At 50.4% G+C, this 12,858-nt stretch overlaps 1 protein-coding gene across 1 annotated transcript; it reads left to right on the forward strand.

Annotated features, from left to right (window-relative positions):
- Nucleotides 1-2,106: 2,106 nt before the first annotated feature.
- ILF2 (interleukin enhancer binding factor 2) lies at nt 2,107-12,539 on the forward strand. Its single transcript, XM_040332807.1, is given in 15 exon segments — nt 2,107-2,214; nt 4,786-4,842; nt 6,821-6,863; nt 6,952-6,966; nt 6,968-7,057; nt 7,423-7,500; nt 7,624-7,726; nt 7,828-7,893; nt 8,947-9,063; nt 9,152-9,230; nt 9,445-9,594; nt 10,103-10,217; nt 10,320-10,410; nt 10,544-10,710; nt 12,359-12,539. Coding segments are annotated over 14 exon segments (1,167 nt in total). The 5' UTR covers nt 2,107-2,209; the 3' UTR covers nt 10,702-10,710; nt 12,359-12,539.
- Nucleotides 12,540-12,858: the final 319 nt, after the last annotated feature.

The following is a 12,858-nucleotide window of genomic DNA, read 5'->3' on the forward strand; positions in this document are numbered from 1 at the left end:
ACGAGCCACCCCCGGATGCAGCCCTAATGGACGAGCCGCCCCTGGTGCACCCCCAATGGACGAGCCGCCCCTGATGCACCCCTAATGGACGAGCCGCCCCTGGTGCACCCCTAATGGACGAGCCGCCCCTGGTGCACCCCTAAGGGACGAGCCACCCCTGGTGCACCCCTAATGGACGAGCCACCCCTGGTGCACCCCTAATGGACGAGCCACCCCTGGTGCACCCCTAATGGACGAGCCACCCCTGGATGCACCCCTAATGGACGAGCTGCCCCTGGTGCACCCCTAATGGACGAGCCGCCCCTGGTGCACCCCTAATGGACGAGCCGCCCCCGGATGCACCCCTAATGGACGAGCTGCCCCTGGTGCTCCCGTAATGGACGAACCGCCCCCGGATGCACCCCTAATGGACGAGCCGTCCCTGGTGCACCCCTAATGAACGAGCCGCCCCCGGATGCACCCCTAATGGACGAGCTGCCCCTGGTGCTCCCGTAATGGACGAGCCGCCCCCGGATGCACCCCTAATGAACGAGCCGCTCCCATATGCACCCCTAATGGACGAGCCGCCCCCGGATGCACCCCTAATGGTGAAAAGTTCCTCCATTTATCCAATATTTGGGTGGAGTTCTTCCTTTTTATTGATATGTGGGTGGAGCTCCTCCATTTTGTTGATATTTGGGTGGAGTTCCTCATTTTTATTGATATTTGGGTGGAGCTCCCCCATTTTATTGATATTTGGGTGGAGCTCCCCCATTTTATTGATATTTGGGTGGAGCTCCTCCATTTTATTGATATGTGGGTGGAGTTCTTCCATTTTATTGATAGTTGGGTGGAGCTCCTCCATTTTATTGATATGTGGGTGGAGTTCCTCCATTTTTATTGATATGTGGGTGGAGTTATTCCATTTTCATAGATAGTTGGGTGGGGTTATCATTTTTATTGATAGTTGGGTGGGGTTATCATTTTTATTGATAGTTGGGTGGAGTTCCTCCATTTTTATTGATAGTTGGGTGGAGTTCCTCCATTTTTATTGATAGTTGGGTGGAGTTCCTCATTTTTATTGATAGTTGGGTGGAGTTCCTCCATTTTTATTGATAGTTGGGTGGAGTTCCTCCATTTTTATTGAAAGTTGGGTGGAGTTCCTCCATTTTTATTGATAGTTGGGTGGAGTTCCTCCATTTTTATTGATATGTGGGTGGAGTTCCTCCATTTTTATTGATAGTTGGGTGGAGTTCCTCCATTTTTATTGATATGTGGGTGGAGTTCCTCCATTTTTATTGATAGTTGGGTGGAGTTCCTCCATTTTTATTGATAGTTGGGTGGAGTTCCTCCATTTTTATTGATAGTTGGGTGGAGTTCCTCCATTTTTATTGATAGTTGGGTGGAGTTCCTCCATTTTTATTGATATGTGGGTGGAGTTTCTCCATTTTTATTGATATGTGGGTGGAGTTCCTCCATTTTTATTGATAGTTGGGTGGAGTTCCTAATTTTTATTGATATGTGGGTGGAGTTATCCCATTTTATTTGGGTGGAGTGCCTCCATTTTCATCGATATTTGAGTGGAGTTATCCCATTTTATTTGGGTGGAGTTATCCCATTTTCATCGATATTTGAGTGGAGTTATCCCATTTTATTTGGGTGGAGTTATCCCATTTTCATCGATATTTGGGTGGAGTTATCCCATTTTATTTGGGTGGAGTTATCCCATTTTCATCGATATTTGGGTGGAGTTCCTCCATTTTTACTTGTGTGGAGGAGGCCGCCATCTTTGTACTCTCGGCCTCCTGCCCCTACCTTTGTCTATGAATGTATCCGCCATCTTTGTACCCCACGCCTCTCCTCCATTTCCCGTTGACGTTGAAATAAGGCAGCCATTTTGTTTCTGTCCATCAGTCTGAATAAAGTTTTTTTAATTCCACCATTGAACGCGCCGCCATTCTAGTGCCTTCTGCCGGGCGGGCGTGGCTAAGCATTGTTCCCTCGGATTGGGTCTTGGCTTTGTCAGTCAGGGTAGGCGGGGCGGAAGCTGTGACTATCGATTGGCGGAGGAGAGAGGGGTGGGCGGTGCGGAAGCACGGAAGCATGTGATTGGACGAGCTGCCGGCGTTTATATCCAATAGACGGGCATTTTGTTGGTCCAGTGTCGCAGCCTCGAGGTTTAAGCGGGTGTTCATTGTCCGGGAGCGTGTGAGAAACTTACATCGGAAACATGAGGTGAGGAGGCCGGGGGACGGAGCGGAGGAGCTCCGGGGTGGGTGAGGCGGGATGGTGGTGGAAGCGGCCGGGTCCGCCATTCATTGTGCTTCGGGACAGAGCGGCGTGGTCGGCCATTTTCTGAGCCTTTCGCGTTGGAGGCCTCGGTACAGCGCGGAGCTCCCGGGACAAAGAGCGGGCCCTGCATTATCGGTGCGGGAGGGCCCGACATACAGCGAATCGGCGCCGCTTTTTCTGTGTCTCGTCTCCGCGGCTCGGTGAAAGCGGAGCGGGCGGCTCACTCTTTCTATATCACCACGCGGGAGCGATACGGAGCGTGCGCACACAACCGCTGCGGGAGGGCCCGTAATACAGGAGAAGTTTTTTTTTTGTTTAGTAGTTAGCGGCCGGGTATAACAAAACAAAGTGGTGCGGTCGGGCCTACCATAGTAATTTTTAAATATTGCGCATCTGGCGGCCTGTTATATAAATCTGGTGCGGTCGGGCCCTTTCATTAAGGATGAGGCATGTAATGCAGCAGACTGTGTATTAAGTTTAATGTTCCGCCTCCGGCGGCTGTTTGTAATACGGGTGCGGGAGGGAGCTGAATGTGTGTCTTTAAAACAAAAGCGGATTTGATGGTTCACATCCGGCGGGTCTGTTTGTATAACTGGTGCGGGAGGGCATGTCATCCAGCAGACTGTATTAAATTTAGCGTTTCGCCTCCGGCGGCTGTTAAGCTGGTGCGGGAGGGCGCTGAATATTATATGTATCTTTAAAACAAAAGAGATTTGATGGTTCACATCAGGCGGTCGGGTATAAAAAAAAAAAGTGTGGTCGGGCCCTGTAATGTTATGAGGCCCCCCCATTCACTACAGGTGCAGTGGGGGGATATATATATATATATTTCTTTTCCTAACCCCCTAACTTTATTGAAGCGCACTGAACAAAGTACGACGAATACACAAATGTGCGCATGCATGTCGCGGTGCAACCCCCCCCAAAAGATGATGGGGGGGGGGGTGGCATTGTGTTGGGTGAATGAGAGGTGTATATATATTCTCTGTATCCACCCCCCCCCCCCCCCCCCGATACAAACTTAACCCTGAACGGTTTTACTTCCTCGCAAAGTAAAAGCATAATGGGCTTGTACTGCATCACATACTAGCCCATTATGTGCCACTTTCCTGCAGAAGCCCGCGATGTCCCGTTCCCCCCCCCCCTCTAATGGCGTCCTTCAACCTGCTCTTCTTTCCGGGGGCCGTGGACTCCGGATCTGCTATTGTCCGGAGTCGCGTGGGAGCGGTCGGGCACGGGCGCTATAGAAAACGGCGCGGATCGTGCCCCTTTAGTGCGCATGCGTCGGTTATATAGGGGCAGTATCTACTAAACCAGGGTGGGGGGTCTCCAAACTTTTTCTAAACAAAGGGCCATTATAGAGCAGGGATAGGCAATTAGCGGACCACCAGCTGTAGCAGAACTACAAGTCCCATGAGGCATTGCAAGACAGCCACAAGCATCAAACCCAGAGGCATGATGGGACTTGTAGTTTTTTTAAACAGCTGCAGGTCAGCCAATTGCAGATCCCTGTTGGAAAACAAATCTCCCCCCCCCAGTAGCAGAGAGTTGACTTGTTTTCACCCCCCCCCCCCCCCCCCAATGCTGCTGAGATGTAGAGACAAAAAAAAAGAAACTTTATTTGAAGTAGAACTGTGGGCAAATCTTTTAAGGGAAGGGTTATAAAGTATCGGTTTTTGTTTTTTGCCGTCTGTGTCCCCCTTTGGGGGAGATGTGTCTTCACTTCCTGTCTCATAGACCAAAACAGGAAGTGCCTCCCCCTTTTGGTCTGAGACAGGAAGTGAAGAGGGATCTCCCCCCCCCCCCAATAGGGACACAGATGGCTAACATAAAAAAATAAAATGTGTGAACAGAGCTATGTGCGTCAATGGGACTTCACACCACGAGATCAGACACCAGTCGGCACGCTGAAGTGTGGAGCGGATTGGTGACTGGGATTCCTCAAGCCCTGGTTTACCGGCATCCACGCTATAATGGCTGCCAAAGATGAATCCCTCGTATAGATAACATTTTTGAGTTCATGGAACGTCTCGATAAAGTGGGGGGGATGGGACGTGCAAGACAAAGGCATAATGAGCTAGTATGCGTAGTATACTAGCTCATTATGTATTACTTACCTTGGTTAGAAAGCCCCCTCGGCTGTCCTTGTACCCCGCTCTGACCGGCGACATTGATCCCAGAGTTGCGTCTGGGTATTGCCGGGGGCCACAATGACGTCGCTCCCGTGCATGCCCGCGAGCCGCTGGTAACGGCACACTAACTGACGCGTCGGTACGTACCGTGGCTTCGTATAGGAAGGGGTTCACGGACCGGCACATGCCGATGTCTCCAGGTTGGCCTTATTACATTAGTATTGTAGTACAAAGTGGATTGGAAGGGTTTCCAGCCACTTGAATGGGTTTTGTCTGTTTGGGGGAAGGGTGGGGTGGTTTCCGGGTGACGAGGGTCCCATGGTGGGTTCGGTGGGTGACGAGGGTCCCATGTGTCTAATCTCTTGGTATTTTCTGTCTCCAGGGGAGAACGAGGCCGCGGACGAGGACGTTTTGGATCCAGAGTGGGACCTGGCACTGGGTAATTATCTTCTCCTCAGTTCATTGGCCTTCATGTTGGTGGTTTTGGCTGGTCGGGTCTCGCTGGTCATGGCCAACCTTTGCATTGGCTGTGGTCAGGTGAGGTGGTGGGCGTGTCTCTCATGGGACAGGAAGCCAGAATCTTTCTCCAGATGTTCTTTGGAGACGGTTTACCAGAGGTCTTCAAACTACGGCTCTTCAGTTCAGCAACTACAATTCCCATCATGCCTGTGAATGTCAGTGTGTTACAATGCCTCATGGGATGTGTAGTTATACAACAGCTGGAGGGTTGTAGTTTGAGGATCCTGCAGTAGACCTCTAAGATTGTCTTTCCCTGAGGAGGCCAGAGATTGGGAACCAACTGACAAAGGTTATATGGCCTCCACGGGGGGGGGGGGGGACGAACTTGATGACTTTTTTGTGGCTCCCTCCTCTGATCGATGCTTCCTTTCCGGCCTTGGAGGGTTACGTGGCATTTGATCCTTTTAATGGTAGAATGACCCGCTTCCTATAAGTTCTGGGTTTATAGGGGTTCCTCTTCTACAAACAGCCCTGAGATGGGTACTGGAACTTCTCTGTGCTCATTCTTTGGACCTTCACAGTAGCTCAGCAAGATCTTCTTGGCATGGAAGTCCTAATGGAGGATGGGGTGATGGTGGCCTTGGCATGGAAGTCCTAATGGAGGATGGGGTGGTGGTGGCCTTGGCATGGAAGTCCTAATGGAGGATGGGGTGGTGGTGGCCTTGGCATGGAAGTTTAATGGAGGATGGGGTGGTGGTGGCCTTGGCATGGAAGTCCTAATGGAGGATGGGGTGGTGGTGGCCTTGGCATGGAAGTTTAATGGAGGATGGGGTGGTGGTGGCCTTGGCATGGAAGTCCTAATGGAGGATGGGGTGGTGGCCTTGGTATGGAAGTCTAATGGAGGATGGGGTGGTTGGTGGTGGCCTTGGCATGGAAGTCCTAATGGAGGATGGGGTGGTGGTGGCCTTGGCATGGAAGTCCTAATGGAGGATGGGGAGGTGGTGGCCTTGGCATGGAAGTCCTAATGGAGGATGGGGTGGTGGTGGCCTTGGCATGGAAGTTTAATGGAGGATGGGGTGGTGGTGGCCTTGGCATGGAAGTCCTAATGGAGGATGGGGTGGTGGCCTTGGTATGGAAGTCTAATGGAGGATGGGGTGGTTGGTGGTGGCCTTGGCATGGAAGTCCTAATGGAGGATGGGGTGGTGGTGGCCTTGGCATGGAAGTCCTAATGGAGGATGGGGAGGTGGTGGCCTTGGCATGGAAGTCCTAATGGAGGATGGGGTGGTGGTGGCCTTGGCATGGAAGTCCTAATGGAGGATGGGGTGGTGGTGGCCTTGGCATGGAAGTCCTAATGGAGGATGGGGTGGTGGTGGCCTTGGCATGGAAGTCCTAATGGAGGATGGGGTGGTGGTGGCCTTGGCATGGAAGTCTAATGGAGGATGGGGTGGTGGTGGCCTTGGCATGGAAGTCTAATGGCGGATTGGGTTGTGGCCTTGGATGTGTAGTCTATGGAGGGGTGGCCTTGGGTGGGAAGTCCAGGGGTGGCCTTGGGTGGGAAGTCCAGGGGTGGCCTTGGGTGGGAAGTCCAGGGGTGGCCTTGGGTGGGAAGTCCAGGGGTGGCCTTGGGTGGGAAGTCCAGGGGTGGCCTTGGGTGGGAAGTCCAGGGGTGGCCTTGGGTGGGAAGTCCAGGGGTGGCCTTGGGTGGGAAGTCCAGGGGTGGCCTTGGGTGGGAAGTCCAGGGGTGGCCTTGGGTGGGAAGTCCAGGGGTGGCCTTGGGTGGGAAGTCCAGGGGTGGCCTTGGGTGGGAAGTCCAGGGGTGGCCTTGGGTGGGAAGTCCAGGGGTGGCCTTGGGTGGGAAGTCCAGGGGTGGCCTTGGGTGGGAAGTCCAGTACAGCTCCTCTACCTGTATATCGTGATAGCGCTCTGTAACAACAATTTTATTTTTTATTTTCCTCCAGGTTCAGGCCGTTCGTCCCACACATTCCATTCGATTTCCATGTGGTGAGTATCTCCGCTTGTGGTTTTTAATATAAAATATACAAGTGTTATGTCTTCCTTTCCTAAAGCGTTTTTTTTTTTTCTCCATCAGTGTGAAATGGCGTTCCCCCCGTGTCAAGCCCGCCCCGGATGATGCCCCCTTCAGTGAATCCCTGCTTAAAAGAAACACAGACCTCGCACCAACACCTGCAGAGCAGGTAAGTGTCCACTCTTGGGTCCCATGTGGTTGGCTGTCCTGGGTGTTTTTTGCTTGGCGTGTTCTAATATGTGCGACAAAGGTTCTGTAGCCAGGTCACAAAGTGGGAGGCGGAGTCTTATCTCTCTCCTGGACTGTTCTTGGAATTATCCCATTGGGGTCTACTCTAAAAACAAAGAATCTTTCAGGAAATTGGTGTGATGGGGTTGCCACAGCCATGGGGGGGGGGGGGGGTTACATTGCAGAGATGCTATGGGCACTCGTCTGTTCATGGGCACCACCTTCTAAAAGTGTAATGCCTTGGAAATGTGGGGTTAATGTTTGCACTGGACACTGACCTGAAGCGTCTCCTTCCTCCTCTTCCAGGCCTCCATCCTTTCACTGGTAACAAAAATCAACAACGTGGTCGATAATTTGATTGTGGCCCCAGGAAACTTCGAAGTGGTAAGTTCTTATTGGGCTGATTTGTGGATTTCTAGGATGTGGGGCCTCCCAAGCTTCACTAAGGGACCCAGGGCTGGTAACACCCTGAAATTACTTTGTATTTAATCTCCTCTCCTCTTGCAGCAAATTGAAGAAGTGCGACAGGCCGGCTCATACAAGAAAGGAACAATGACCGCCGGGCACAATGTGGCCGATCTGGTCGTCATCCTGAAGATCCTCCCCACATGTAAGTTAATATTCAGGATTGGTCACAGCTACACACCTGACCCTGCCCCCCCACCACCACCTCTGATCTCCTTTTTTGACCCTCTTCTTATCTCCTTCCAGTGGAAGCTGTCGCCGCCCTTGGACTGAAAGTGGTTGAAACTCTCAGAACACAGGATCCCTCTGAAGGTAAGGAGTCCAACTTGGTCAAATCTGTGAAATGGTCTATCTGGCCACAAGATGCTGGTATATACCTCCATGTGAGCTGCACTTATCCTAAACCAATAGTAGACTTTGATCTAGGTGTTCCTTAGTCCACTGTCCGTCCTCCATTATCTTCTGTGTCCCTCCAATGCATGGGTCTTCAAATCTCTTGTCCTTTATGGTATCTCTTGTGGTTCTCCAATGCATGGTCCTCCTATCTCCCATGGTTGTCCTATGCATGGCCCTTCCTGGTATCTCCCATGGTTGTCCTATGCATGGCCCTTCCTGGTATCTCCCATGGTTCTCCAATGCATGGCCCTTCCTGGTATCTCCCATGGTTCTCCAATGCATGGCCCTTCCTGGTATCTCCCATGGTTCTCCAATGCATGGCCCTTCCTGGTATCTCCCATGGTTCTCCAATGCATGGCCCTTCCTGGTATCTCCCATGGTTCTCCAATGCATGGCCCTTCCTGGTGTTCTCCCATGGTTCTCCAATGCATGGCCCTTCCTGGTGTTCTCCCATGGTTCTCCAATGCATGGCCCTTCCTGGTGTTCTCCCATGGTTCTCCAATGCATGGCCCTTCCTGGTGTTCTCCCATGGTTCTCCAATGCATGGCCCTTCCTGGTATCTCCCATGGTTCTCCAATGCATGGCCCTTCCCGGTATCTCCCATGGTTCTCCAATGCATGGGTCTTCATATCTCTTGTGGTCCTTTATGGTAGCTCCCATGTTTCTCCAATGCATGGCCCTTCCTGGTATCTCCCATGGTTCTTCAATGCATGGCCCTTCCCGGTATCTCCCATGGTTCTCCAATGCATGGCCCTTCCTGGTATCTCCCATGGTTCTCCAATGCATGGCCCTTCCTGGTATCTCACACGGTCCTATAATGCATGGTCCTTATTCCTGGTATCGTGCATGGTCCTTTATCTGTGGTCCTCCCAGTTTCCCTACAGAGGTCCACTTGCCTTCATCTCCTCCCTTTTTATTTTATAACTTTGTGGTTTTGGAGTTGCTCAGTTTCTGGCTATTTTCTTCCAGTACTTTCCATGCTCACAAATGAAGCCGGCTTTGAGATCAGCTCTGCTGATGCCACCGTGAAAATCCTGATTACCACCATCCCCCCAAACCTGAGGAAGTTGGACCCCGAGCTGCACTGTAAGTAAATGACTCCTAATTTGTCTTTCTGCTCCTCCTTGTCCTGTCCCCCGGAACCCCCAATCTCACTCTGTGCTCCTCATTACAGTGGACATCAAGGTTCTGCAGAGCGCCCTGGCAGCCGTCCGACACGCTCGCTGGTTTGAAGAGAACGCCTCCCAGTCTACGTAAGTACAACCTGGTGTTTGCATGGGGGAAGAAACCATTGGGGCCTTCGTTTGTACTTTTAATTGTCCTCGGTGTCTTTTGTTGCCCAATGTATTGTTATACAGTGTCTATAATCGCATGTTTTGTCTAATCCTTAAAGTTGTCGCCCAAGTTGGAAGCCTTTCCTGTCCTCTTCTGTTGTCACTTACACTGTTCTCTTCCCTCTCCCCCCAGCGTGAAGGTTCTGATCCGATTACTGAAAGATTTGCGGTCACGATTCGCAGGCTTTGAACCCCTCACCCCCTGGATTCTGGACCTCTTGGCTCATTATGCCGTCATGAACAACCCTGCCCGTCAGCCCCTGGCTCTTAATATTGCATACAGGTAAGAAGGGAGGAGGGGGTAGGAGGTGAAGGGGCATTGAGAGGGTTTAGAAGCTGGTGAGGGGAGGTTGTGGGTTTTAGGGCTAAGATGGTGGGTCGACATTGTTGGGAGAAGCTGGTAAGCGGTGTAGGGAGCAGAAGCTGGTGGAAAACATAGGGAGGGTTTGGAACAGTCTAGGTCAGTGATGGAGAACCTCGGCACCTCAGATGTTTTGGAACTACATTTCCCATGATGCTCAGGCACTCTGCAGTGTTGTGGAGCATCATGGGACATGTAGTTCCAAAACATCTGGGGATCCATGGTTTGCCATCACTGGTCAAGGAAGGAGCTGAGGTGATTGTTGGCAGAAGCTGGGGGGGTCCATTGCTGAGGGGAGCTAGAAGCTGGTGGGGGTCAATGTTGAGGGTGGGTGTTTTTAAGACAAGCCGGGTGCACATTAGGGGTGGTGGTGGGGCATTGCAGGGAGTCCAGAAGCCCACCAGAGATTTAACCTTTCTTCCTTCCACAGGCGGTGCCTCCAGATCCTGGCTGCCGGCCTATTCCTCCCCGGCTCTGTAGGGATCACCGATCCTTGTGAGAGTGGAAACTTCAGAGTTCACACAGTGATGACCCTTGAACAGCAGGTAAGTCAGAATGGCGGCTTATTGAGTCTGTCTGTGTTTTTCATACCGCCCTTCCCAATTGTCGGTAGTAATTCCCGTTGCCTCTCCTCTCTCTCCCCCCAGGACATGGTATGTTACACCGCTCAGACATTGGTCCGTATCCTGTCTCATGGAGGATTCCGCAAGATTCTTGGCCTGGAGGGTGATGCAGGTGGTAAGTACAGGGGGGAAGCCAATATCTACGGCGGGAGGTCGTGGTTTTTTGAGGTGTCTGAATATGGAGCTGTCACTGTGAGATCCTGATGGGACGATGAGGTGCCGTTCTGAACTTATTTATTTTTTTGCAGCTCTGGCCACAGAAATGTCCACCTGGGACGGTGTTATTGTGACTCCATCAGAGAAGGCCTATGAGAGACCCCCAGAGAAGAAAGAAGGCGAGGAGGAGGAGACCCCTGAGATCCCCGAGGGAGCAGAGGAGGAAGAGAACATGGAGACACAGGAGTGATATAAAGAGGTATTCAATGAAAGCCTAGTCCTATCTGGGGGCAGCGGGGGCTCTACTTGTGATGGGGGAGGGAATTCTAGACATGCTAAATATCTCAATTCCTCTTTGGGTTGCAATTCTCGTTCCTCCAGACAACGATCGAACAGTTGCGCCAGATACTGTCATCTGTGCTTGGTCTTTATGGGCTATGTATTGAAATGTCAAGTAACGTGGTTTGTGTCTTGATGGACGAAACGCGTTTGGCTTCAATATTCTATAAAGTTGGGTTCTAATTCTCCCAAATGCTGGTGCAGCTAGCATGGTCTCGGCGCTTTGGTCCAGTCTTGGTTTGTTGCTCTATTCTGAGGCTGGACCAAACAGTTGACAATGTTGGAACCTTTTTCTTTTTTTTTTTTTTTTTTTTTTTTTTTTAAATTGTTCTCCACAAATGCCAGTGGTGGGTGCAGCTATTTAACATTGTTCAGCAAGTGCAAGCTCTTTGGTCTAGTCTCAGAATGCAGCGAGTAACAAGCTGAGACCATGTTGGATAGCGGCGCACCCACACAACTGGCATTTGTTAGAACGGTTGAAACCCAACTTTATACCCAACTTTATAGATATTGAATCCACGCATTGCGGCTATTGAGACGAAACGTGTTAGCTTGTTGCTTGCTGTATTAAAATATAATTTGTCTTTATAGCTGAAATGTGAAATGTGTTGGCTAAGACGAAACACGTTTGAATGCAACAAGCCCAACGTGTTTCGTTTTTAATAGCCGCAATGGATTCAAAGACGAAACACGTTGGCTGGTTACTTGCTGTATTCAAACCTGTTGTTTTTATAGCTGAAATGTGTTGGGTTCAATATTGATCTATAAAGTTTGGGTTGTAATTGTTCTCACAAATGCCAGTGGCGGGTGCAGCTATCCATTTGTGAGAACAATTGCAACCCTAACTTTATAGATCAATATTGAACCCAACACATTTCAGCTATAAAAACAACAGGTTTGAATACAGCAAGTAACCAGCCAACGTGTTTCGTCTTTAAATCCATTGCGGCTATTAAAACGAAACACGTTGGGCTTGTTGCTTGCGGTGTTCAAATGTGTTTCGTCTCTTGGACGCAATGCGTTGATTCAACATCTATAAAGTTGGGTTCCAACAAATGCCAGCTGTGGGTGCCGCTATCCAACATGGTCTCGGCTTGCTGTATTCTGAGATTGGACCAAAGAGCTTACACTTGCTGAACAGTCTCAGAACACAGAGTAAGTGTAAGCCCTTTGGTCCAGTCTCAGAATACAGCAAGCCGAGACCATGTTGGATAGCGGCACCCACAGCTGGCATTTGTTGGAACCCAATTTTATAGATGTTGAATCAACGCATTGCGGCTGTTTTAAGACAAAACACGCTTTTGAATACAGCAAGTAACGAACCCAACGTCTAAATAGCCGCAATGTGTGGTTTCAAAGACGAAACGCGTTGGCTTGTTCAAATGTGTGTGTTTTTTTTTATTTTGTTTATAGCTTAAATGTGTTGGCATTTATACATGTATGTATGGTTTATATAACATTTTTGGGGTTTTAGTTCTTTCAAATGCCAGTTGTGGGTTCAGCTTTCTTAGACAATGTTAAGTGTAAGCTCTTTGGCCCAGTCTAACTTTATTTTTTTCCTCCTGCAGATTATGGTCCCTCCAGAGACAGAAGAATAAGGTCTATTCCTGGACCAAGGTTCCCCCTCCCCCCGCCATGTTCTGTGTTGTGCCCTCCCCCCACCACTCGTGTTGTGAATTATTTTATACTGTAGACATTTTTTGTTTTGTTGCAGATGACAATAAATTTTTATTTCCACCGTTCTTAACACATCTTGTGTGGTGTCTTGTTTATCCAACGCTCAATGTAACCACCTTCGTGCCCTCGCTATGGCCGAAAGACTGCGACAGTGCGGGCCTGAATTGCCGAGAGGGCGTTGTATGTACGTCCCGGGCATGAGCTTCCAGCGCATTCTGATCGGCGAGTCAGACTCTGCCAATCACAGATTGGATTAAGGGGTCCATCCCGCCCACGTGATGTAGTCGGCCATTTTTCTTCACGGTGACGGCAGGAGAGAAACCCAATCCCCGGCTTCTGTCAGAGGGACATCGGTCCTGAAGATGGAGAGCCACCACCGTCTCATCTGTGC

This window comes from Rana temporaria, chromosome 13, assembly GCF_905171775.1.
Source record: "Rana temporaria chromosome 13, aRanTem1.1, whole genome shotgun sequence".
In the NCBI taxonomy this organism is placed as follows: Eukaryota; Metazoa; Chordata; class Amphibia; order Anura; family Ranidae; genus Rana; species Rana temporaria.